The sequence below is a fragment of the Chanos chanos genome, chromosome 13, assembly GCF_902362185.1.
Source record: "Chanos chanos chromosome 13, fChaCha1.1, whole genome shotgun sequence".
NCBI lineage: Eukaryota > Metazoa > Chordata > Actinopteri > Gonorynchiformes > Chanidae > Chanos > Chanos chanos.
In genome coordinates, this window is record NC_044507.1 from 17,529,344 (window position 1) to 17,557,166 (window position 27,823).

At 39.7% G+C, this 27,823-nt stretch overlaps 1 protein-coding gene across 1 annotated transcript; it reads left to right on the plus strand.

Annotated features, from left to right (window-relative positions):
• Window positions 1-791: 791 nt before the first annotated feature.
• Window positions 792-26,636, plus strand: LOC115826057 (hemicentin-1-like). Its single transcript, XM_030789736.1, has 13 exons — window positions 792-881; window positions 1,287-1,544; window positions 1,638-1,967; window positions 3,247-3,504; window positions 3,598-3,922; window positions 10,155-10,189; window positions 12,625-12,879; window positions 12,975-13,304; window positions 13,437-13,667; window positions 13,770-13,997; window positions 14,529-14,756; window positions 22,644-22,889; window positions 26,521-26,636. Exons 1-13 carry the CDS (start codon window positions 830-832, stop codon window positions 26,634-26,636), a joined length of 2,892 nt encoding a protein of 963 aa, XP_030645596.1. The 5' UTR covers window positions 792-829.
• Window positions 26,637-27,823: the final 1,187 nt, after the last annotated feature.

Consider the following 27,823-nt stretch of genomic DNA (forward strand, 5'->3'; position numbering starts at 1 on the left):
TTCCATAAAAGTTCAGTGACTTTTCAATGTGATGACTGGGGATGCCATGGAAGGCCTTTAAGGTCACCATGAAACTGCTCTTGAATCTGTTTAGAATCTGTCTGTGTGGCAGGCTTATCTTGTGTAAACCTTACCTAACTCTGTTTACACTCAAGATAGGGCTTACGGGAATAAGTTTAGTAAATGTCCAGCCAGTATCATCATTTTAAAGGTACCGACTACAATGTATAATTCTGTCGGAATAATTGTTGTTGGGCGAGACGTATTCGTGTCATCAGAAGTCACCCCTATCAGTGACAAGAATTACAGTGTAAAAGTTGGTTTGGAAGCAGGACGTGTTCGAACATTGTCACCACAACTATTATAATAGCACAATGTGCGGTAGATCTGTCTCACGATACTGTTGACATCTGTGAAATGGATATCGTGAATAAGATTAAAATCGGTCAACATATAATATCGCCATATCGCCCACCCAGATCTATAACACACAGCTGATATGTAATTGACTAATATTTTTTCTTGTTTGCTGTGTTGCCAACATTCGGTCAATCGGTTCCATATAATCTGATATGGAAAGCGGATTTCCATTTTATCCGCGAACTGTCTTAGTTCGAAGTCTTAGAGTTTTTGCTCTGGCATTAAATTTAATGATCATTAAAGCTTATAGATCTTTCAGGGACACTTTCAGTAGGTCATTGAGGCGGAGCAAAAGGAATAGCGTAACGACGCTCGGCAGACGAATGGTGTTGGCTGACTTTGGACTTGAACAGAAAATATCAACGCGTTGAATTTAATCTTCCGTTGCCATATTCCCAAGGTTTTCAAGATGTCCGTGTTACCCAAATTAGTTGATCTCGCATCGTTTGTGACTTTTAGAGGTGAGTCTATGACAATAGATAGTTGAACATTTACTCCCTCTGTCCTCATATCGGTTTTCCAAAACATTGTTCTTGGTTTTTCCTTGAATTCTGTAGTTTCATGTCAGTTTATTAGATGGTCCATGATGATGGGCTTCCTTATTATTTAGCGGTTCAGCGCTCAGTAATTTTCATTTTCAAAAATAATACATATCTTACTGTGAGCACTTAACCTAAGTAATATGCCTGCAGTGGGTCACTAAGGAATCAAAAAATGTCATCCGGATATCTTAGAACTTAGAGCCCACCCAGATTCATGATTTCCTAGACAACAGAAATTCCTGTTGAAGCCAGTTTTGACTGAAAAATGTTACATTTATCAAAGCTGAATGTTTGTCATTTAACTATTTAATCATGGTTTGACAGTGTCCTGTGGTAACCTGAAACTAAACCCACCCAAGGTTGTGGTGAGATTTGGGGATCCTGTGTCAGCGAACTGCAGCACCTCCACTAAACATTATGGCATGGGCTGGGAGGCCCCTGTGGGAGCTGTAGACCTGAGGGACAATGTTAATGTGATCACCTGGACAGTTCCAGAGCTGACTGACTGGGACATGGAGGCAATATGCTTCATCAACTCTGATGATGTACAGCACTCCAAAACTCTTTCAGTCATTGTCTATAGTGAGTCTGTTTTCCCCACTGAGAATACGTAAAATATCCATAACTTATATGTTTGTTCATCCATGCTCAGAACATGTATTTGTATTAACACAGAGACTCCAGACAGTGTGTCCGTCAGTTATGTAAATCACACAGGCCCAGTGATGGAGAAGACACAGTATGAGCTCCAGTGTGACATTAAGAACATTGCTCCTGTTCAGTATCTCACTGTGAGGTGGTACAAAGGACAGACTCTAGTGGACAGTCAAACATTTACTGATGACTCCAAGACTCCAGTGAATGTTTCTGCTCCACTCCTGATCACTCCCAGTAGAGCTGATCATGGAGCTCAGTACAGGTGTGAGGCAGAGCTGGACCTGGGAGCAGAAGGACCTCAACCTCCTCCTACAGTACAGGCAAAGGCTCTAAATGTTGAAGTGTGTTGTAAGTATTCGTTTTTTTAAAGATTTTCATCCGAACAATTTCTACAATGGTACAGTAAGCTGACAGTTCTGCTGCTTTATGGAATAAATGGAGATTCCCCCTCTCAGGTGTCTATTTTCTAAATGCAGAGATAGAACGAAATTTGATGCCTTTGAATTTTCATCAGAAAGAGAGAATGAAAATTACAATCAGTGTGCACAGCAACTCACCTCTAGGTGTCACTGTGTCAATATTATACAGTATTGACATTTCAAGCTTCAAGACATTTTTTGTATTAAATACAGGGGAAAAACCAAATATTTTCCAGTCACATTTGGAGATTATTGATGTGTGCGTGTGTCCGTCTGTCTGTTTGTACAGATGTGTAGGTATGTTTTTTTGTAAGATTTGAAAAGTGTGCCTTTGCTTTATTTTATTTTATTTTTTTAGAGGTTCTTCCTCTATAATCTCCTTATCTTACCTCCTTAGATTCATTGTAATCTAACCTGAAGAGCAGATTTCCATTTTACCTGTAAACGTTCGTTGCTCCAGGTCTTACAGTTTTGGCTTTGGCATCAAATGTAATACTTATTACAGCCTATAGGTCTTTCCATCACACTTATGGTAGGTCACTGAGGTGGGGCAAATAGAACAGCATGATGACGCTCTGCAAGCGCATGGTGTTGTGTGACTTTGGACATGAACAGAAGTTGTCAACGCGTTAAATTTAATGTTTCGTTGCTGCATGGCCTTCTGAGGGTTAAGACAGCTGTAGAGAGATTTAAACATACATCTTAGTCTGATTTAAACATCATCAGGATGTTGTCCATGTTGCCTGGGTTAGCTTATCTCGCACCATTTCTTACTTTTAGAAGTGAGTCTGTGACAATACTTTGTTGAACCTTTACTCTCTCTTTCCTCATATCGCTTTTCCACAACGTCATGGCTGGTTTTTCCTTGTATTCTGTAGCTTGCTGTCAATGTAGTTGATGGTCCATGATAATGGGCTTCCTTATTATTCAGCGGTTCGTAATTAGAACACAGTTATTTTCATTTTCAAAATAATACATACCTTACAGTGAGCACTTAATATATGTTTTACTTAAGCTAAGTAACAAGTCTGCAATGAGTCACCAAACAATCAAAAAATGTCATCCGGATATCTTAGAACTTAGAGCCCACCCAGATTCATGGTTTCCTGGACGTCAGAAAGTCCTGTTTAAGCCAGTTTTGACTGAAAAATGTTACATTTATCAAAGCTGAATGTTTGTCATTTAACTATTTAATCATGGTTTGATAGTGTCCTGTGGTAACCTGAAACTAAACCCACCCAAGGTTGTGGTGAGATTTGGGGATCCTGTGTCAGTGAACTGCAGCACCTCCACTAAACATTATGGCATGGGCTGGGAGGCCCCTGTGGGAGCTGTAGACATGAGGGACGATGTTAATGTGATCACCTGGACAGTTCCAGAGCTGACTGACTGGGACATGGAGGCAATATGCTTCATCAACATTGATGATGGACAGCACTCCATAACTCTCCCAGTCATTGTCTATAGTGAGTCTGTTTTCCCCATTGAGAATACGTAAAGTATACATAACTTGTTTGTTTGTTCATCCATGCTCAGAACATGTGTTTGTATTAACACAGAGACTCCAGACAGTGTGTCCGTCAGTTATGTAAATCACACAGGCCCAGTGATGGAGAAGACACAGTATGAGCTCCAGTGTGACATTAAGAACATCGCTCCTGTTCAGTATCTCACTGTGAGGTGGTACAAAGGACAGACTCTAGTGGACAGTCAAACATTTACTGATGACTCCAAGACTCCAGTGAATGTTTCTGCTCCACTCCTGATCACTCCTAGTAGAGCTGATCATGGAGCTCAGTACTGGTGTGAGGCAGAGCTGGACCTGGGAGCAGAAGGACCTCAACCTCCTCCTAGAGCACAGGCAAAGGCTCTAAATGTCGAAGTGTGGTGTAAGTATTCGTTTTTTTAAAGATTTTCATCCGAACAATTTCTACAATGGTATAGGAAGCTGACAATTCTGCTGCTCTATGTAATAAAGGGTCTCATTGAGATCTAAGGTTTCTACTTTCTAAATTCAGAGAGAGAAAGAAATTTGATGCCTTTGAATTTTCATCAGAAAGAGAGAGTGAAAATTACTGCAAGTGTGCACAGCAACTCACCTCTAGGTGTCACTGTGTCAGTATTATACAGTATTGACATTTCAAGTTCAAGTTCAAGTTCAAGTTTATTTAGAGCCCAGTGTCACTGTTTACAGTCTCAAAGGGCTTTACAGGCCACAACAGTCAAATCAAAATATGACGGCACCCCCTGACTTTCATCTTGCAATAGTTGTGACAGTGAGTCTGTGACAGTACTTTGCTGAATCTTTATTCCCTCTTTCCTCAAATCGGTTTTCCACAGTGTTGTGCTGGTTTTTGTTTGTATTCCATAGTTTGCTCTCAATTTATTCGATAGCCCATAATAATGGCCTTTTTATTGCTTAGTGGTTCGTAGTTAGCTCTCAGTCAGTTTCACGTTCAAAAATAATACATGTCTGGCAGCGAGCACTTAATATATATTTCACTAAAGCTAAGTAACAAATGTGCCCTGCGTCAGTGTTAGTTTTGTCGATAAAAACTGTGATGGAAAATGTTCGTCAACGAACTTTTTTTCCACAATGAAAACGAGATGATAACTAAATAAAATGCACATTTGAAAATAAAATCTGTGACGAAATATATTACCATTTTCGCTGATGAATAATAATGAGACGATAATGTCAGAGACAGACAAATGGACAAGAAATATAGCTATGATAGGCCTATATTTTTTCATTCACTTGCGTGCCTGCACTCAAACTGCATGCTTATGATTCCTTTATCCATACTGATAGTGCTGCCTCGATATTGCCCCTCCTCTGGAAATCGAACGTTAAACATTTTAACTAACATTAACTTGGAAACTCAAATCATTGCTACTCTTGGAAGAAGAAAAAGAATGGATTTGTTCACACATTTTAGCTAGAATACAACTGAAAATAAAACGCACTACAAACAATGTGGGTGCAAAATTAGTGGGAAAAATACCACAAAGCTCATTTGACTAAAATTTGGCCAAAACTTGCATAGTTTTCGTTTGCTAAGTCTAGACTAACACTAACAATGATCAAATGACTAAAATATGACAAAAACGTGTATATATTGGTCAAAAGACTAAATTTAAGATGAAATCAAAAGTGTTTCCTCGCCTTTTGCCCAGTGAATGCTGGGATCAGCTTACCCCGCGACCCTAATTAGGATAAGCGGCTTAGATAATGAGTGAGTGAGGGAGTGAGTGAGAGATAAGGGACAAGTCTGTAATGATTCACTGAGAAATCAAAAAATGTCATCCAGATATCTTAGAACATAGAGCCCACTTAGATTCATAGATTCCTAGACATCAGAAATTTCTGCGTAAGCCAGTTTTGATTGAACAATGTTATATTTATGAAAGCTGAATGTTTCTCATTTAACGATCTAATCACGGTTTGATAGCGGTTTCTATTTTCCAAATGCAAAGACGGAAAGAAATTTGATGTCTGTGAATATCAGACAGAAAGAGAAACTGAAAGTTATGATTTAAACATTATCAAAATGTTGCCCATGTTGCCTGGGTTAGCATCAGAGATGTTTAAAAGCACAGCACACTATAAGCCTTTTCTGACAGACTGTTGTTAAATTTCACTTAGTAGACTTTATGAGTCACTATTTACATTTTCACACACAAAATGCAGTGACAATAATGAATTATATTTGTGTGAAATGCTCCTTGCAGTGCAATATTATTTGCTAATTAAACAACAAATAATGTTTTTTTTTTTGTATTATATATTGTCCATCTGTGAAGATATGTAGGTATGGTTTATTCTAAGATTTAAGAAGTCAACTTGTTTTGTTTTGTTCTTTAGAGATTCTCTCTCTAATGTCTCCGTATCCTGTGATGAAGTCATTGAACAAGGAGATACTGGGATCACCTCCACACATTCGCAAAGGAAAACAGACAAACCATGAAATATATCTGCATCTCTCAGACCAGGGAATTATACCTTTACTCGGTTTTTCATAGTTATGAAGCTTATGTCTGTGTAACGTTTTGGAATTCCAATGACCATCAACCATCAACTAATATTTTATCCATAGTCTGCTACTAAGATGTACTTTATATGTTCATTACATTTATCTTTTTTTTTCTAATCAGCCAATGTGTCCTATACTGTCTTTTTCTGGATGTATCATTCATAGTCTTCCTGACAATTAAGTAAACTTGCATAATGACCAGAGAAAAGAATATTTTAGAGTATTTCTTTGGTGAAAGGTGAAGCAGCTTATAATGACTCACTGATTTGTTTCTATTTTGTTTGTTTGATTGTTGAGGGTTTTTTTTGTTTTTGCTGCTTTAAGTGTGAAATCTGCTTTAAAGCCCAGTGCTGTGCAACAAGTTGTATAAGACAATAAACAGATCCAGTATGTTACAATAACTCAGTTATCCCTGGCAATGTCTCACATGCTCCTCAGAGATCATCTAACGAAAGCTTAATTAGTTAATTGTTGTGCTGACTATCAGTAATCCTTGCAAGACAGTTCTCTTGTTTGATATTCCGATGTTTTAGCAAGTGAACTTTAAGAGACGCGCAGCTGATGATAATGTATTATTGAATTGAGATTGTTAATAATTTAATGTGATATGATCATTTTTATCTCCCGTTATTTGAGAAATGCTGCAGACTTACTCAACAGGTGCATATGGTCCCTTTCTGCCTTGCTGAAAATGAAAGACAAGTCAGTTAACTTTTTTTTTTTTAATTCTTTGTCATGTTGATGAATCTGCTGACGAATCTGTTATATATATCCACACACTTTCACGGCCCTCTGGGCTTTGCCCCTTCTCCCCCAGGCCGTGGCTGCGTTTTCTTTTTTTCTTTCTGTGTTTCCCTGCAGGTGTGCTGGTGGTGCAGCAGGAGGCAGTCAGCTCAGTTAGCTACACCGGTGATTTAAAAGCGCTGCCGCTCCTCCTCTCTGGCTCTTCAGTTTTACCTGTTTTGGGACGCCTGTCGTGGATGTGTTTTGGGACGCCTGTCGTGGATGTGTGGTGTTTTTTGGAGAAGGCTCTTCGCACTGACTCCGTGTTTTTGGAACTTTTTGCAAGCCTTGGTGGCTCACATTTGCTCTTTTGGTTGTGTTGGTTAAATAAAATAACATTTTGCCCAATACTACTCTGCATTCTCCCCCTTTACTTGTTGCGCTCACCCGGTGGTCGTGACGATAAACACGAACATTTCCATGACAAGTGCACAAGAATAAAATGCACCAGACTGAAGGATTGAGATGTAGTCACTTTTGTCACTTTTATGCTTATTGTTGTCTTCCTAGAGCCTGACAGGTCAACACAGAGGTCAACACAAACACTAAACTACATGTGGATTGGCTAATAAGAGGTCTGTCATACCTGCTGGTAGCTGATTGGCTGATTTTGGCCTGGCTTTTTGAAAAATCACTGCTCCATTGGAGTTCCTTTTAAGGCCCTTGTCAAACACATGTAACATTTTAATCTTGGTTGCTCAAACAGCCGAGGAGTTAAAAGGGGAATATACTTCGATTGCTATTAAAACTTATGCAGAGATTGCAATAGTTCAGTTAAATTTTCACACAGTATGTCACAGAGATATCATATGTGCCTAGATATTCAGGTGTGACGAGGGCAATAAGGGGAGAGTGAGGTAAAGACTGACTATGCCACCTGGGGCATTACACCCCTGGAAATGCTGTCCTAACAAACTCAAGTATTGTTTTGGAAGTTAATAAGGCACACAGACGTGTTACTGATACAAGACAGATATGTTTTCAAAATAAACCAAATGTTTTATCGAAATGATCAAATTAATCAATCAGTCAAAGAAGCAGGGACTGGAGCTGCTGGGGAAGAAAAAGCATAAAATAAACCAAATGACAGAAACCCGAGAGTAAGGGGAATAAAAACGGCACTATTAAAAATTGAACTAGCAAGGCCTTATTACAAAATCCAAAACTGTAGTTATACTCTAAAATGTATAAACTGCCAGTCCAATATAAACTAAAAACTAAGAAGACTGAACTGAGGCCACTTGTGGAGAAGCAGACTGCAATGAGGAGTGCCAAGGTGTGCCACCACTTAATCACCTCAGGTGCAACACAGCAATCCTCTCAGCAAAAAGAATGGAGCAATCAACACTTATGTCCCGGTGCTTTTACTCGCAAGCATCAAGTGAAGGGCCCTCACCATGGGTGCCAAACCTCCCAACAACATGGCACTCTGCTCACTGAAAAGAAAACGAAAATCAAAGACACGACCCAGTTGGTTTGGCAATAGAAGCGGAGGAAGAAAAGCTCAAACACCTCGAGATAAAACAAAATAAGGAACAAAACAGCGGTGAAGACAGTGGCAACGGCAAAAGCAGCGGCAGGTGAACCAGCTCTGGTATGGGGTACTAACACACAGGATCACTCCCGCGTGGGCAGGACAACTAAAATAGACAATATCATTTGGTTTAAATCCCTTGCTTATTAGTATAATGGGCTATATTGTAAAGGGCACATACCTTGGGAGCTCAAACACAAAACATTAGGAATGGGGGGTTCGATACTGACGTTTCGAAGCTGTGTCGAGCTTCCGAAGCGCAGGCGTTTCGAAGCACTGCTCTGAAGTGTGGGTCAAAACGCTCATGTCAGGCGACCCCGGCTGAGCTTTGATGTGTTTCACCCCTGTTTCGACAGGTGGCATACCTGCTGCTCCCCACGTTTGGTTGCTGATCACACATCTATCTCAACTGCAAACTCCCGAACGATTTTTCCCCAATGTTAAGGAGGTAATTTGTTAAAAAAAAAAAAAAAGAAAAAAAAAAAGAAAAAAGAAAAAAGAAAAGAAGCCGACTCAGCCCCAAAACAGCAGAACAACCAATATTTCTGAATAAAAATCTTGACATATAACAATGCGAGACATTGTTCCCTTGTTGCTCTTCATTTTCCATAAGCACAATTGGCTACATTCACTCAAACCTCATTCTGCCGTAGATAAAACATGTGATGCCTCTCTGGCATTTATTTATCTTTGTTTCAGATTTCTAATTAAAAAAAGTTGTTAACTATTTCTTATTGAATTTCAAAATTGACAGCGTTATTGAAATCGTTATTTGCACACGTCCTCTGATAATGTCACTTGCGGTTGGGTCACTCGCTGTTCGGTCACTCGCTGTTAAACCGTTCCTGGTTCCGTAGATAAGCAAGAGACAGGTGAGGCACAATCGAAATATAAGCTACTGTGAAACATCTTAGAGGCAATGCTGTAAGCTGAGTTATCTGACATGTTGTCTGAACACACACACGTGCACACACACACACACACACACACATATATATTAGTAACAATTTAGTGAAAAACGATGTTTGATATGTGATCTTGGTAGCGATGGTAACTGCTACATGGTACAAAACGGCAGTGTGTATTTGTTTTGAAGCTATGCACAGCAGTGTTTAGTTAAGAACACAGACACTGAATATTTTTGTATTGTTTTTATTTACAGTTTTCACCGTGCAGGTGAAATGTATGAGGATATGTCAAAGTAACTGCTAAATCTTACTAGACTGTCTCTTCAATGGCAGCGGTTTAACTTGCTGCTTCAACACACTGCACGAGAACACTGAAAACACGTTTCACAAAGAAAGTGCATTAAAGGGGCCTACACTTCATAGGCTGCAAAGTACACTCAACCCCACAAAACCCATGTGGTTATTTATCCCAATAAACACAGCAGCCTTTTTGTCAGCAGATTGTCTTCCTAAATGTCTTGTCTTACACATGAAACTGAAATGTCAAGCAATTGAAATAGCCTCACAAATGTTAATAAACGCAACAGGAAAGAAAGAAATATTTATGGAAGCACACTGTTCATTACTGTCCAAATACTGATGGGAATTCCCATCCCATTAGTGAGCGAGATCATTTGGCTCAGCTCAGCAATAAGAGTCAGCTCTTTCGGCTCCCAAACAGCTCTTCATTTAGTACCATCTCTGGCTTTTATAATTCAGTGAAATTTAGCAATGTTTTGACCTATGACTGGTATACATTCATGAATATCACTCAAATTATACATGAATATCACTCAAATTATACAATGTAATTATAGTAAACCTTATAATTGTCATGACTTTGGGGGATGTTGTTCCTTTTTTGTCCATGTGGGGTCCTCAGTCTTTTGCATGTTGCGTGTTTAGTTGCCTTGTTCTCATCATTGGTGTATTGTTCTCACCTGTGTCTTTTTCTGTCAGTCTATTCAAGCCTCTTGTTCTCTTTAGTTTTTTGCTCAGTCTTGAGTTGTCACCCATGTGCAATTCCTTGACCAAGCCATGTCACAAGTCTTTGCTCTGTTACCCTTTGTTTCCCCTGAGTCTATTGTCTGTAATTTTCTTGGAGATTTACCTGTTGTTGACTTCCTGTTTACCTGCTCTTGGACTGTGGCTGTGCCTGCTGTATCTTGGACTCGTTTGCCTGATCTTACTGCCTTCTGGTTTTTGACCTCTTTCCCCGGACTGTTTTCTGCTTTTGCCTGATTCACTTTGGTTTTGTCTGCCTTGATTTTCCAAGTAAAAGACACCCGAACTGAAGTCCTCATGCCTCAGTCTCTGCTTCTGGGTCTGACACACAGTTTGTGGCACCAGGGTGAGACTCTGGGTTTCCAAGCTGAAGCCCCAGGTTTGATTCCTGGGTCAACTGCAACAATTTCCAGAATACCATTATTTTACATTATGTTCAGTATAGAAACTCATTGTAATAAAAGACTCATCTTGTCTCTGTGTCCTGTTGACCAAAATATGTATTGATCATATGTATTGATAGCCCGTCATAACCGACCAGAAAAATAAGTAGTTTGGAACTTGTCAACGCTTGTCTGAGTCATTGTTTCACACAGTAGTATTATCAAGACGTTTTCATTTTCATTTTCATTTTGGCAGGGATTACCTCCCATAACAACCCGCTCAGGAAATAGGAGAATTTCCTGTTTTTTCCCCCCTTACATCTCTATCTAGTTGGCAGTTCTTGCATACGACATTGAAGGCGCCGATCAGACATGCATTTCAAATTTCACACCAAGTGGCCTAAACCCTAATTAAATAGAGCTTTCTTAAAAAAAAATAGATTCTGCGAGGCTTTCTAAACTTCCTATATTCGATTCGAATTTTCCAGCTTTTCAAGCTCAGTGTGAAAATGATGGGTCAGACGACCTAGGACCACTTTGCATTGTTGTGTTTCGGCCAAGGGAAAAGCATGACGGCAGCGGGCAGGGGAAGGGTGTTGTCTTATTTTTGACTTGAGCAGAAAGAGACTTAACCATACTTATTCGTCTGATTTAAACACCATCAGGATGTTGTCCGTGTTGCCTGGGCTAGCTTATCTCACAACATTTCTGACTTTTAGAGGTGAGTCTGTGACAATACTTTGTTGAACATTTATTCTTGTTGAACTGATGAATTGTTGAAATTTTTTCTCATATCCTGTTTTTCACAACATTGTTGCCAGTTTTTGTTTCTGTTCTGTAGCTTGCAGTCAGTTGATTTCATGGCCCATAATAATGGACTCTATCGTTGTTCAGCGGTTTGTAATTAGTTCTCAGTTTCATTTTCAAAAATGATATGTATCTGTCAGTGAGAACTTACGCATATACATATAATAATACATATTTTACTAATACATATTTTACTAAAGCTAGGTAACAAATTTTAAGTAACAAATCTGCAATGATTCACTGAGGAGTCAGAAAATGTCATCCAGATATCTCAGGCAGTAGTCTATAGCCCATCCAGATACAAAGATTCCTAGACAACAGAAATTCCTGTTTAACCCAGTTTTGACTGAACAATGTTACATTTATCAAAGTTGAATGTTTCTCATTTGACTGTATAATCATGTTTTGATTGTGTCCTGTGGTTAGCTAAAACTAAGTTCACCCAAGGTTGTGGTGAGATTTGGGGATCCTGTGGTCATAGTGACCCAAAGGTAATAGGTGTCTGGTAGGTAAGCTAATAATAAGGTAATAGGTATATTTCTTAAGACAGTGGGAGGGTTAATTAAACTTTAAATATATTCATTAAAAGGGTGTATTCTGACTGTGTGCACATTGCTTTTCAAGTGTCCTCTAAGGTTTTAGACAAAAAATATGTTGAGTCCCTGATTCAAGATACTTATGGTGTTTTTTGAAAACTTGTTTCATTGATCAAAGCTATACTTCCTTCCAAATAACTTCCAAATAACACTTTGTCACCTAAGACATGCAATAAGAAATCCACTTCTTCCATAAATATGAGAATGATCACACACAGGAATAATTCACAGTGTGGTACAGTGTGTCAGGGTGTAGTGAATGGACGTTTCAAAGAGGACCATCGTTTTTGCTCACAGGGGGTTTAGCACGAGATTTTTACAGATAAGGGGGTAATGGTTCACATTCAAAACCAAACTGTAAACAATAAGCAGCAAATCAGCAGATTAATAAGTATGAGACCCTATGAAAAAGAGAAGGGCTGCTGAGATTTGCCTGAGAGAGCAGCATATGAGGTTAAAGTGAAAATTAAGCTGAATTTAAGTTTCTGCTGTGAAAGATGTTCATCCGCTGGAGCTTCATCCACCCAAGGTTGTGGTGAGATTTGGGGATCCTGTGTCAGCGAACTGCAGCACCTCCACTAAACATTACGGCATGGGCTGGGAGGCCCCTGTGGGAGGTGTAGAACTGAGGGACGATGTTAATGTGACCACCTGGTCAGTTCCAGAACTGACTGACTGGGACATGGAGCCAATATGCTTCATCAACACTGATGGTGGACAGCACAACAAAACTCTTTCAGTCATTGTCTATAGTGAGTCTGTTTTCCCTGTTGAGAATATGAAAAGTATATCCATAACTTATTTGTTTGTTCATCCATGCTCAGAGCATGTATTTGTGTTAACACAGAGACTCCAGACAGTGTGTCCGTCAGTTATGTGAATCACACAGGCCCAGTGATGGAGGAGACACAGTATGAGCTCCAGTGTGACATTAAGAACATCGCTCCTGTTCAGTATTTCACTGTGAGGTGGTACAAAGGACAGAATCTAGTGGACAGTCAAACATTTACTGATGACTCCAAGACTCCAGTGAATGTTTCTGCTCCACTCCTGATCACTCCCAGTAGAGCTGATGATGGAGCTCAGTACAGGTGTGAGGCAGAGCTGGACCTGGGAGCAGAGGGACCTCAACCCCCTCCTACAGTACAGACAGAGACTCTTCACATGACTGTGCATTGTAAGTACACTATGCTGGTATATGTAATTAAACAATGAAGGTCTCTACAGCCAGAAGTGCCAAATATTTTCCTTTCTGCATCACAGCTTTCTAATTGCCACATTTCATATGGGTGTCATTGTGTCTTGTCAGACAAGCCGATAATAGAAATATGTTTGAACTTCTCTCGGATGTGGAATTCCACCTTGGATAAATTGCATATCGATGTTTTGGGGAACCCACATCCAGACCTTACCTGGTTCCATAGAGGAGCAGAGGTTAAAGCATCTGTGCCCCTCAACACAAATGACTCTAGATGGTACCAGTTAATTGCCAGAAATGAATTGGGTGAAAGGAGTTGTGACACATTCATCATTGTGGAGAGTATGTTTCTGCCATGTAGTGTTGTAATAAATCTATCCCTGTGTATTTCTCATCAGAATAATTCCCATTCTCACGAAAATCACGTGTTTCTTCATTGTAAAGATGCTCCTGAGATTGACTGCCCTTTGGAATATGAGGTGAGGGAGCAGGAGGAGGTGAACATTTCTTGCACAGCAGTGGGTTCTCCAACTCCTGAGATCTCCTGGTCCAAAGATGGAAAGAGAGTCGATCGCCCGAAATATCTCTCCAGAGAAGACGGTGGCTCCTTCACTATCAATGCCACAAATAAACATGGAACCAAGGAGCATGTGCTAAAAATCAACGTTCTCTGTGAGTCGTCCTCAGAGCATAATTAACTTTTTTATGGAACATACAAATGCTTGTAGGAACGCTTACATTTGCGCACTTCCCATTGGATACAAATGAAGGGGGGGGTACAGAATGTGTATGCAGACCTGCATTACATTTTGAAATAATGTGTACAAATCAGTAACATTTCCTCTGTGTGTGTGTGTGTTTGAAACATTGAAAACTCAGGGTCCGTGCATTTCAACAATTTTAGCTGTAGTAGAACTCGATAGTCTTGCTCTGCACTGATGGTGAAAGTCAAGCTGGATGAAAATTTGTTAAAACAGGACCATTTTCACACACACTCCAGAGCATCTGTGCCCCTCAACACAAATGAATCTGGATGGTACCAGTTAATTGCCAGAAATGAATTGGGTGAAAGGAGTTATGACACATTCATCACCGTGGAGTGTATGTTTCTGCCATGTAGTGTTGTAATAAATCTATCCCTGTGTATTTCTCATCAGAATAATTCCCATTCTCATGAAAATCATGTGTTTCTTCATTGTAAAGATGCTCCTGAGATTGACTGCCCTTTGGAATATGAGGTGAGGGAGCAGGAGGAGGTGAACATTTCTTGCACAGCAGTGGGTTCTCCAACTCCTGAGATCTCCTGGTCCAAAGATGGAAAGAGAGTCGATCGCCCGAAATATCTCTCCAGAGAACACGGTGGCTCCTTCACTATCAATGCCACAAATAAACATGGAACCAAGGAGCATGTGCTAAAAATCAACGTTCTCTGTGAGTCGTCCTCAGAGCATAATTAATTTTTTTATGGAATATACAAATGCTTATACAAATGCTTATAAAAACGATAGAAATGAAGACGTTTCATCTGTTTTAGATGAAGGTGACATGCTGATTTGAATTATTTTATTCTGCAGTCTTTGGTTGTTGTTTGTGATTTTAGCTAATAACTCCATGAACTAGAAACAGGTGAATGTGAACTGTGAATGGTGCAGAGTGTTGTGTTACAGCATTTCCTATAGTTTAGTGATCTGTAATTGTACAAATGACTAATTAACCTGAGAGTTCTTAGACTTATCTATGATTACCATTGACCTCATTTTTCTTAATGTTAACCACAATTCCTTTAAGGCACAGACAGCACTCGCGATTGGTTCTATTTCTATTTCATCTAGGAAGAGAACACAAGAGTCTTAAAACTCAGAATAGCACATCTGGTGACACAGGAAACACAAACAAAGCAGATATAATATGTACTCTGAACATTTGAGACCACACAATATTTTCAGTGAACAAAATTTCATATTTTATTTTCAGAAACGTAGAGTATTAGTGCAGGGTCTTCATGCAGATCTGAGGCCATTAATCCTGGCTCTTCATCCAGACCTGAGGCCGTTAGTCCTGGTTGTTCATCCAGATCTGAGCGCATTAGTCCTGGCTCTTCATGTAGATCTGAGGCCATTAGTCCTGGCTGTTCATCCAGATCTGAGCGCATTAATCCTGGCTCTTCATGCAGACCTGAGGCCATTAGTCCTGGCTGTTCATCTAGATGGGAGTAGATTGATGCTGGCACTTCAAGCAGATCTGAGGGTATTGGAGCTGGCTCTTCATCCAGATGGGAGTGGATTGATGCTGGCTCTTCATGCAGATGTGAGGGCATTAGTGCAGGCTCTTCCTGAGGCACTTGCAAATCCTCCTCACGAGGGAACACTTTTGCAGTTTCTCTTTGCGCTCATATGTGGCGGGCTTACTCTCAGGTGGAGATGCAACATCTTCCTGTGGCACACACTGAATCTGGTTCTTAGCCAGTGTCTTACTGTTTGCCCCGTTTCCCCCTTTGGATGGCTGTTAGGAAGCAAAAGAATGATTTTTCTTATATAAAAAGTAAATACCGTTACATATTCTATGGAAAACAATATGAAATTACACGTACAATTACAAATGGTTTTGATAGCTACAGAAACAATGCTAAAATGACAGAGCTAAAGATGAATTAACATGCAAAAATATGCAGTTCTATGCTTCATTCTTACCTTTGTTTTGATTTTCAGTCTCGCAATCCTTTCCTTCAGTCTTGCCCACCAGGATTTCTTCTTCCCTTCAGCAGGAGGAGGAACATTTTGACTTTCTTCCTCCTCCTCCTCCTTCTCCTCCTCCTCCAATTCCTCTTCCCAAATCGGGGGTAAACCTGCCACGCTCTCTTCCGTGTCCGAATCGCTGTCCGTCTTGTATTCCTCGGAGGCTAGACCACACCGCTTAGCCACCTTTTCCAGGACAACGTCCGCTATCTGCTCCACTGGAAACACTGTGGTGGGAAGGCTGTTGGATTTTAGGTAACGCCTTACCAGTTCCTCCACAATCTTAGCAAGGAGCTCGCGTGGAGTCGGTCGTTTTGTTTCAGACTCCTGAAAAGACACGACCGTGTCAGGTTCCCCTCCGTGTGCCACCACTGATACTGCCATTTTGCTCTCCAGGACAAACAGTATCATGTTCTCCATGTCATAAAGGAACTTATGAGCACTTGCATGGTCATAAGTGAGGCCATCCATCTCCGATTCATGTCTTTTTAGTACAGCATCCACGATCTTAGCGGCATGATGTTCCAAAGAGGGAACACCCTCTAGACCAATGGTTGTCTGTCTGACTACCCTCGGACAGACAGACAGCACCGTGTAAGAGATTGCGCCTGGGATCGGATCAGGCACACTTGAATCCACAGGACCGTCCCCAGCCTGTAATGTTACCTGGGTATGGGAAGGTGTGGACTCAACCAGCTCCTCCGTTTCAGGCCTTCCACGAAAAACAGAAATAAAATGCAAAAATTTATATTACTACTTCCATTCATATTACTATTCTAATTAATATGTCTATTTCAGTCTAATTTATTTAACCAGTTTATGAACAATTCTTATGTCTGATGTGTACCCTTTAGATAATGATCATATTCTTTAAACATAGTACACTATGAATGCACAATAAATGCATTATAATGTGGACAGATGAAGAGAGCAACATTTCATTTGAATTTACCTCTCTGCTGAGGCACAGATGGATGGTGGGGTGCCAGGGGTAACCACTCTAGATATAAATAAAGAGCTTGGATACACTCCCAAGCTTCCAGAGATCAACGGAACAATCATCATTTCTGTAATCGCGCTGGTGACCTTCACGACTTCTACAACCACCCAGCAAATTTCAACTTTAGTCATCTGCATTGAAAAAAAGAATCAGCAATTAGTCAATTTGCATTCAAACAATACATGTGGTGGACTTTACCCTCAGTCTATCGAAAAGCTTCACTGCTAACTAAAGAATCATAATAAATTGTCACGTGTCTAAAGACAGGCTTACTGAAGTCATTGCATTTAGATTTTACAGGAACTCCAGAGCATCTACTACTGACAATTTACATATAAACTTGTTATGAACATCTAAAGAAAACTAGCAAAATATATGACATTTGACCAAAATTTGTATCCCCTATGATCAATGACTTTTAAAACAAGTAATATACTAATAGAGAAGCCTACTGGTTGGGGCACCCCATCTCGGATCAGACTCCATTGCCTGCAAGAGAAAAGACTTAGTTAGTAATTACACATAACACAAACACAATAACTACAGTGAATATACACAATACACAAGCCTAATTAATATGTATAATAACCATATAGTTACTAACTCATTAACTCTAATTGTACATTCATTTCTCACAACATCAAATCCAATGTAAGACGGCTGCTGAGACCTCTAAATGTAGTGATTTACTTTAAACAACATTGAATTCTCTCTGACACGGCCAAAGCAGCATGAAAGACAGAGAACATACTCAGTAGTCAGGCTGGCCAGGATCTCCTGAAGGACAGGAGATTCTTGCAGAACACTCAGGAGAGAAGATGCATCCTTACAGAGCATCCTTTTCAGTCTGGCATTCACTGCTGCTCGCTTACGCCTGATTTCATATTTGTAGGAGTCTTTTATAAAATCGATCTGCACACCGAAAATAACATTGTAAAGTAAGCACATACATTACAGAACAGAGACTGTGGTTCTAGTAACAGAAACATTTTAAAAGCAGTGTTTACGATTTGGAATAACCTTAAGAATCTTCTACGCGAGAGTTTAACTGTTATAGAACAGTACTATATTTTCAACTCTTATTGTAAATGTTAGTGTAGGCTCCTACATAAAATTCCACAAAAATTCTACAGAACTGTATTTTACTTATAAATTTTTGCGTTTACATACCTTATATGCTCTTCTTCCCTCTGGATCATCAATTACAATGTCTGTTTGGTAGGCCAAACTCTCAGCAAACATTGGTTGAGACAGAATCTCTTCAATCTGACCAACATGGCAAACATAGCACAGTTAATTACGTTGATAGATACTTAATCAGAATAGTGATAATTAGCAATCAGAACTCAAATATCAAGGCATAATATAATAGTTTTTCTCTGTATATAATCGATAGCACTTACTTGGTTTTCCTCTGACATTTCGGAAGCGTGTAATGGTTCCTCAGAAAACTAGTTGAGACCACTTAAGCCCAGCTCGTGTTTTGACAAGAACAAAACTGAACGAAAGTCGGCGAGCCACCTTCAATTTATACAATCTTTTGGGTGACGTCACAACAGCGGCCCACGCTGCAGCCAATGGTGCGTTCTCTCAGAAGTCTACAATCTAATTGGTCAAATCGTAAAACATACATTGAAAGCGTTCGTGTACTTCTAAAGTTGAATTTTTGAGTCAGATTTTCAGTTAGAAAAAAATACTAATTTGCTAACCATGTTTCGTCGATTTCGGATCCATTTTTCAAAAGAAAGTGAAATCTTTACTTGAAATCAGACAACGTCATTCTCGGAAATTTGAGTATCATTGCTAAGTTACTGTCTTGCCGCTTCGAGTTTGGTGATTGCTCGTTAGCTTATTTCCAAATAACTCAAAACAATGAGAATCCTTTTATGTCAGCCAACATCAACACTCAACATCTTCACCTCAGTTTTTCCACACTCTTCCGTTACCAGCTACTTTGCTTCGCGTGCCCCGGTACCCCCTGGTTACCCCACTCAAAGACCGAACGAGCGCTGATCAAAAACAGGTAAAAGCTCCAACCATGGCTCCCATTACCCTGACGGTCAAAGGACCTGTTTTCTTTCTAAATCCAGCAGTTTCTAAAGATCATAAACAAAAAGCTGCTCGTGTATATTGACTTAATTTCTACAAAACCACTACAGGAAACAGTTAAAAGTCACAACGTGAACATAAATCACTCCCTTACAATTTCCCGGTTACTTCTTTTCAAGGGTACTTCTATATACCGAAATACAAAAAGTACGATTAAGTCAACGTCAGCTCAAATTTGTATACGAGTTGACAGACTTTGGTTTTAGCGTTAGCCTTCCGTACCTGTGTTTTGTAGCTGCTATTTCCTTCGTTCTTTAATTGTTCGGTTTTGGGCCCCGCTGTTTTACTTCTGCGTAGTTCGGCTGGGACTCCTTTCGATAAGACTTAGGTTAACTGATGACAAGAACTTTTGTACCTTGTCTTTCGAGGTAGTGTTTCGTTCCGCCGACAAAAGATTGTACTACACAATAAATCAAGTAATATAACTTTTGTTTTATCCATCAGTAGTACATCGTGAGGTCAGTCCTAGTCCAGGTGATATAGCTAAATTTGACGTCATATGTTCACTTTTTCATAAAAGCACGAAACTTTGTACACTTGTACAGTTTGGGGCCCTAAACATTTTCAGAGAAGGAGCCATTGAAAAACCGCCTCGTGGCCATTTTACTTTCTGCAGAAATCGCAGTATCTGAGAAGATGCAGAATGAAATTTCAGACATACTTCATGTACTTCTTCATTTGCAATCACTCTAGGGGGCCAAAATTAATTGTCTATTATGTTAGTGTCCACATGGAGGAAGCATTTATTTCAGTTGATAGTTCTCGGTGCTGCCATCACCGCTCCTTTAAATAGGAACAAGCTCCAGCTTTTTAAAACAGCCTCAATAAGAGGACAGTAAACTTGCTGAAAAGAAGTCACAGAAAAATCACTGGAATGAATGGAGCAAATTCCCTCAACTAAGGATGCACCAGTGCAGCACCTCAAAAGAGCCGTGTACCAAGGAGGACACTGCTGGGGACAAGCACTTGAGGTGGCTCCAGATAGGCCGTCTCTAACAGAATGGGGTTGGATTGACCCAGTTTCTGATCAGCAGGCAAGAGCTTTCTTAATCTGATGACATTGCCTCCTAATTTATATTGGCCTCAATCATGAAAATCACTGATTAGGTCTTGAGACATTTTGCCATGCAAATTTTCTAAACCAGAGTCTAAAAACCTATATATTTAAACAGCTTATATTATACACACGTAATAAAGTCTTTCCCGAAAAATGGGAATATTTTTAGGACACAAAGTTTGTACTGTAGGGTACACCTGATCTCCTAAAACTTGCATTATATTCCTCAGCCGGTTTTAAGATATTATCACACAGATGAAACTGAGGTCAGCGACTCTTATTATATGGATACTCACACATTAATATGTTCACCATCGCTACATGGCTGCTCCGTAAGCCCCAGCTTTTGCAGTTATTTTACTGTGGTCGTGTTTTACTTAAAGACGGATGCCCTGTGAAGTTAAAAAAAAACCTCCTGTACCCATTGTCCCGCATCCCTCATATTGAGATAACGTCCCACATTTTCACTGGTCGTTTGGTTTTTAACTGTCAGAAATAAAAATAAATGGATCCATTCTTTTACCTGCCTGGCACATGAGCCGCTTGTGCCGTTGCGGCATAGTTTCTAATCTATTTAATAGCGCTATGTCAAAAGCAGTAAAAATGCAACATAGCCGAGTTTTTTTAAAAGCCTTGCTTTCACCCAATGGCTGAGAGGAGAGCATTGAGGGGGGTCATCAAGAGGCTGTGGCGGCCGTCAATCAAACTCTGCAGCTGTGGGGCCGAGGAATTTATTTGCTACGTCACAAAAACCAAACTTAGTAAAACTTTACAGATATGAAGGTAAACGCTGTCAGCCGACATCATGGTCAAAAAGAAAGAAAAAAGTTCTTTCATCCCTTCTGACCATGCTACTCATCCAATAGAGATTTTGGCTTGATATAAAGATTTGCATTGAAATTGTTTTATTTTATGTAATATTTTATTTTGAGCCTTATTTATTCTTATATTTGGATTTGGTCAGAGGTTTAACGTGAATGACTTGAGCTGTATGATGCCTGCTGCTTTGCTTAAGTACAGTTGCCTTTGAAGGGCCTGTAATGGCCAATGCATGTTGGATGTCTGTCAATACAAGTGTATACAAGTGTTTCTTATTCAGTTAGACTGACATTATATCTAAGTTTTACGTGATCTCTCAGCGTTGGTAACATGTCCCACATTGTCCCACACAAACTTACTACTTGTCTCCCATTTGGTCTGTTTGCATCTGGTCACCCTATACCTTTGACCCCAAGTAAAGGGCAGTTGCATAACCATCAAATATGTAATTAATGAACCTCTCATTTAGACTTTTTTTAAAATGATGTTTTCAGTGTGTTTTGTATGCCCCAGTTGAAGAGTCCATCTTAATTTAGCTGCACGACAGTGCAATGATATTAAAGGCTATATGGGCCTACCACTGCTATATTATACACCATGCAACACCTAACAAGTTTTTATGGTTATTAAAATATAGCCTGAATATTACATATAGATTAACTGATAGAAAGTTATAGCGAGGAAGGGGCAGGCTTCTATACCCAGTCCCACCCAGACTACTGACTGCTATTAGCATTTGAAAGGCCAAGCCTCAGCTAACGACTGTGGTCACGCAGATGCCTGAAAACCTCCGTCTAACAGCTGTATTCGGACATTTGTGGAGTTTTCAGCTCTGCATAACAAAGTTCTGCGGGCATCCGAATACCTCCGGCAAACAGCAGGTTTGGCAAAAGTTTACTTTGTCCGGATATTTCCGAGTGCACCACTTTTCACGCAGTGTTGGTATGAAGAGTGTGTGTGTATGAGTGTTAGATATGTAGGTATGTTTTATCGTAAGATTTAAGAAGTCTACCTTTGTTTTGTTTTTTTTGGAGATTCTCCCTCTCAGGTTTCTATTTTTTAAATACACAGATACAAAGAAATTTTACATCTGTGAATATCAGGCAGGAAGAGAAGGTTACAATCAGTGTGCACAGCAACTCACCTCTAGGTGTCACTGTGTCAGAGGTATTAGACAGTATTATCATATCAAGCTTCAAGACATTTTGACATGAAATACAGGGGAAAAGACAAATATTTTCTAATCACATTTGAGGATCGCTGGTAGGAAATACATGTGTGTGTGAGCATAGATATGTAGGTATGGTTTATTGTAAGGTTTGAGCAGTCTACATTTATTGTCTTTTTGTGGTTGTTATTTTATTAGAGATTCTCTCTATATAGTCTCCTTGTCGCCCAGTATTGAAGAGGTCACTAAACTGGGAAATATTAGGTTTGCCTGGATTAGGGGAATTCCTTTCATTATGAATTCAGAGGTTTGAATACTGGATAATTTTAACTTCAACATCCTCTGTGTGTGTGTGTGTGTCTGTGCTACTATGTATTGGTACATTGTTGTAAAATTTAAGAAATTCACCTATGTTGTTATTTTTCTGCAGATCCTCCCTCTATAGTCTCCTTACCAAGTGATGTAGAGGACATTGAACTAGGAGATGCTGGGATCACCCTTAATTGCACAGCCATAGGAAATCCTGCACCTGTGTATAGCTGGAACTCCACGCTTTTACAAGAGAAAACAGACCAACCAACCACTGCATCTCTCAGTCCAGGGAATTATACCTGTTCTGCCTCCAACAAGCTAGGCAGAGTTTGGAAACACTTCAGTGTCAAAGCCAAGCCAAGAAGTGAGTTCAAGAAGTGTTGTGTTTTTTTCTCTTGTTCACTTCACACATTCGTATTTGACTAGATATTTCATATGATCATATCTCTCAACTTAATCTGTTACCCAATGCTGTGCCACTACCAGTGTCATGTACTTTACATGTGTCAGACAAGACAGTCAAACCATTATTGTTTCTGTTGTAATTTGACTGAGGCTGCTTTTAGGAGCTGAAAGGGAAACTTAAACATTAGCAGGACCATAGTGTGGGAACACTGTTAGAAATATTGTGGCTGTCTTTTGTTTTTTGGTCTTGTCTTGTTTGGTGTGGTTTATATCCACCTGAGACAGTAAAACATAGGCTGTGTTATTAATGAAGAAGATCCAGGGCCAGGAACTGCATAGCAGGAGGTAATGAGTAATTATAATCCAAATGAATTAATCTCATCTTTCTCCCACAGATGTAATCAGCATCGTTCTTGGAGTCCTTTCAGTTCTGGCTGTCATCTGTATAGCCATAATATTATATAAGCGTCTTAAGTCGCCTCCTAACTAATATAAACTGCTTTTCTATAGTTCTGGTGTTGAATACAGTCAGTTAATTGTGTCTTTATTCTAAGATGTAGGCTGGTTTGTCTCAGCCTTGCTTTGACCTCTGTTGTGAGAGCTGTTTCCTTTGTTGCAGTTCATTAATCACTGTCTTCTGTTTTTGTTAAATCTCAAAGCTGTATCCTGTCTCTCTAGAACCCTTGTTACTACCATTTCCCATTTGAATCTCAATCATCAAGTTAGAAACTTTTTACCACTATCATTGTTTTCACTGTTTTCCATGTACTTGTGAAACGTTTTGTTCATTTTTCCTGTCAATTATGCCATTTCAGTACTTCAGAAAAACAACTGTTGTAACTAATGTTAAAGAAATATTGAGGTAACAGCAGATTTCAGAACCAACCAGCTCCTCTTTATGTCTGTGTAACAATGGTATCACCATACAGCAAAATCAGCAGTGAAACCATTTTTACCCTTTAAGTGTTAACCTTGCAGGAGTGAATTTAACACTGAATCCTGTGCAAATTAATGCTAGGTCTAATTAAACGTATTAAAGGTATTTGGCTGCATTTGTAGAGATCTACTGAAATTATTCTGCTGCTAGACATGTTATATATATATTACTAGTAGTGTTTTTGTTTTTGAGGTTTGTCTGTGATGATAAGTTGGTGGAGTTTTTTTCTACCAACAGAGCCTTACCCAATATCTTATGTAAAATAAACTGAGTTTAACAAGTTCCTTCCTTACAAACTGTGAAGAATGACAGTAAAGTGTTGCAATGGCTTACATGCAGCAGTTCCATAGGCCTTGCTGTGTTATATCATGTCCTGTTTTCATGTAAAATGACATTTGCTGCACGAGCATAAGCAGAGGGAGGCATCAGTGTTCTTTCTATGGTGATTTTCTTTCTCTGTTATTGCTTAGTTAAGCTTAGTTATTACTTAGCTATACACAGACCTTGACCTTGAACTAAGCATTTTGAAAATATAGTTTGATTTAGCTTATTAAATATTCTGTTTTATTTTAGTGCATGTATCAACATTCAGATTGTTCATGAGTGGGATGAGACTAAAATATTTCAGGATCTTTGGTTCATTTAATTGAAAGAAAAACTTTTGTATTATTGAAAATGGTTTTAATAATATAGTTTTGATAGCACTGGAAAACAGACACCAAGAAAGAGAACACAGTGAATGAAGTCAGAGAATATAATGATTCAAAATTATCTCTGTTGTTCTAATGATACTGTGTATCACCTGTTGGTCAAAACATGTGATTGCATTAGGTAAATAAAATGGTTGGACAAAACAATGGAAACACTTCACATCCTATGGATATTTTTGATTGGGCCACTCTGTCATTTCAGGACACCTTGGAAAGGTGTTATACAACTTCTGAACTGTGTCTGTTCTTCAAGGTGGAAGTGTCTGGTTCTTTGAGGAATGAAAGGACAAAAACTGTTCTGCCCTCAGCACTCCAGGATGTTCCATGAAAGTTGAGTGACTTTTCAATGTGGTGACTGGGGATGCCATGGAAGGCCTTTAAGGTCACCATGAAACTGCTCTTGCATCTGTTTAGAATCTGTCTGTGTGTAAAGCTTATCTAGTGTAAACCTTACCTAACTCTGTTTACACTCAAGATAGGGCTTATGGGAATACATTAAATAAATGTTCAACCAGCAGCATTGTTTTAGAGATACGATGTATTATTCTATTGGATGACACACAGCTGATGAGTAACTGACTAATTTTTCTTTACTTGTTTGCTGTGGTGCCAACATTCGGCCAATCGGTTCTATATCATCTAACATGAAAAACGGATTTCCATTTACCTCTGAACTGTCTTAGTTCAAAGTCTTAGAGTTTTTGCTCTGGCATTAAATTGAATGATTTTTTAAAGCTTATAGATCTTTCAATGGGGATGGGCAGTATGATCTAAAATTTATATCATGGTATAATTTGAAGCACGGTCAGTAACGTATGAATCACAATATATTCGTTTTTCTTAAAATATAACATTCAGATTGTTCATGGCTGGGATGAGACTAAAATATTTCAGGATCTTTGGTTCATTTAATTGAAAGAAAAACTTTTGTATTATTGAAAATGGTTTTAATAATATAGTTTTGATAGCACTGGAAAACAGACACCAAGAAAGAGAACACAGTGAATGAATAGACATAATCAAATACGTCGACTAATCGCAGAAGCGCAACTGTAGGCTTGCACACAGCGAAACACCCCGCGAATTTATTCCCGCTACTTTTCGCTCTGGGGGCATGGTTGCAAGAACAGCAAGCCTGGTTTGCTATCCTGATAGTTGCAGTTAAGGTTGAGTGCCCAAATGAAGGTCTGCAGTGGTCTAATTTGGAGCAGTGCTTTGGGATTGGGATGCCGTGGGACCCACCGCAAATAGCAGGAGCATGCGGTTTTAACTTTGCCGTGGACGGTCAAAAGATAAACTGTGGGTCCCAGGATTCCTGCATTTCATTCATAAAGTCTGTTTACTTTGTTATTTATTAGTGTTATATAGGCCATTCATATGTCTCTTTTTGCTATTTACCTAAACTGGTGTGATGACATTTGTGCTGTTGAGCATAGGCTATGTTTGAATGTACTTTATTTTAAGAAAATACCTTGAGGCATCTGTCTATTCAGCTAATCATTTTAAAAGCTGCTGTTGTTCATTTTGGTATTTCTAATATTGTGATATTTTGCAAATGTGGTGATTTGGTAGGCTTAGCCTAACAGTTGTGTAGGCTATGGTTTCTGTTAAAAGCTGAGATATTTTTTATTTATTTCCTGTTTATTTATGTTTTCTGTACCGTTTGTTTGTCCGTCAGTCTGCTTGTCTTTGGCGCAGTTTGTTTGTCTGTATGTTTGTTAGCAGAACTACACAAAAACTACTGGGCCGATTTTCAATCCAAAGGTTTGGGCTGGGAGATTCGTAATGGATCCACTGGCCTGGTAGAACATGTTCCAGCAATTTCTGCTTACACAGATACTCCAGACAATGTGTCCATCAGTTATGTAAATCACACAGGCCCAGTGATGGAGAAGACACAGAATGTACTCCAGTGTGACATTAAGAACATCGCTCCTGTTCAGTATCTCACTGTGAGGTGGTACAAAGGACAAACCTTGTGGGCAAAGAGACAGTTTCTCACACCTCCAAGAGTTCTCTTCTACACTCCAGCTCACGCCGTGAAGAGCTGATGATGTAGCTAAGCACAGATGAAAGACATGTCGTTTAGGCACTTATCTATAAACAATACACTGTTACAGGTGCTTGTTTAAGTTAAGTTTAAGAGTTTATTTGTCATATGTAGGTTAACACAGGGTCAACGGTACAATGAAATGTGTGAGACGAGAGAAACAGGTCAACTCAGCAATAGAGCACACTGGTCATGGAATAAAATAAAAGTACAGTAGGGTTAAATAAATAGAGTACACACTAAGGAGTGGAAGAGCAAAACAAGGGATTAGAAAAAATAAATAAATAAGAGTAAGAGAATGAAATAGAATATGAAATATACACTACATGCGAAGGAGGCTTAAAATTGAAATTAAAATTTAAAGTGGCAAGTGTGAACAACGGTATTGCACATGGGGGATGTACAGCTTTATGTGCCAGTGTAGACATGAAGTAATCAGTGTGCAGCAGTGCATTGAAACTGCAGTAGACAGTGGACAGTGCAGTAGGGAGTACCCTGTGTAGGTAATCAGTGCAGTGCAAGTTAGTAGTGAGTAACAGTGCACTTGAGCAGAGGACAGTGCAACAAGCAGGTAGTCCAGTCTCCAATGGGGGATGTTTAGTTGTGCGAGTTGAGAAGCCTGATAGCCTGGTGGTAAAAACTGTCCTTAAGTCTTGTGGTACGTGCAGCCATGCTCCTGTATCATCTGCCAGACGGTAACAAGGAGAACAGTCTGTGTGCTGGGTGGCTGTGGTCCTTAACGATGCTGTGAGCCTTCCGCAGACACCGCTGGTGGAAGATGTCCTGAATGGCAGGAAGTCTGTTGCCTGTGATGTGCTGTGCCACATCCACCACCCTCTGTAGTGATTTGCGGCTGTGGGCAGAGTAGTTCCCGTACCAGACCGTGATGCAGCCCGTCAGCAAGCTCTCGATGGTGCACCTGTAGAAGTTGGTGAGGATGCTGGCATTCATGTCAAACTTCCTCAGTCTTCTCAAGAAATAGAGCCGCTGGCGAGCCTTCTTGACCATGGTGTCTGTGTGTAGCGACCAGGAGAGGTCCTCAGTGATGTGTACACTGAGGAACTTGAAGTTGCTGGCCCTCTCAACCTCAGCGTCACCAATGTGGATGGGGAGGTGCCCACCCCCCCCCCCCCCCCCCCCCCCGCTGTCTCCTGAAGTCTACGATCATCTCTTTGGTTTTACTGACGTTGAGAGAG

Bases quoted from the DNA above. Each gene is read 5' to 3' on its own strand.
- LOC115826057 (XM_030789736.1), top strand. From the start codon at position 830: ATGTCCGTGTTACCCAAATTAGTTGATCTCGCATCGTTTGTGACTTTT. The intron at 882-1,286 runs GTGAGTCTATGA...ATGGTTTGACAG, and splicing joins ATCGTTTGTGACTTTTAGAG to TGTCCTGTGGTAACCTGAAA. The intron at 13,998-14,528 runs GTGAGTCGTCCT...TTCATTGTAAAG, and splicing joins GCTAAAAATCAACGTTCTCT to ATGCTCCTGAGATTGACTGC.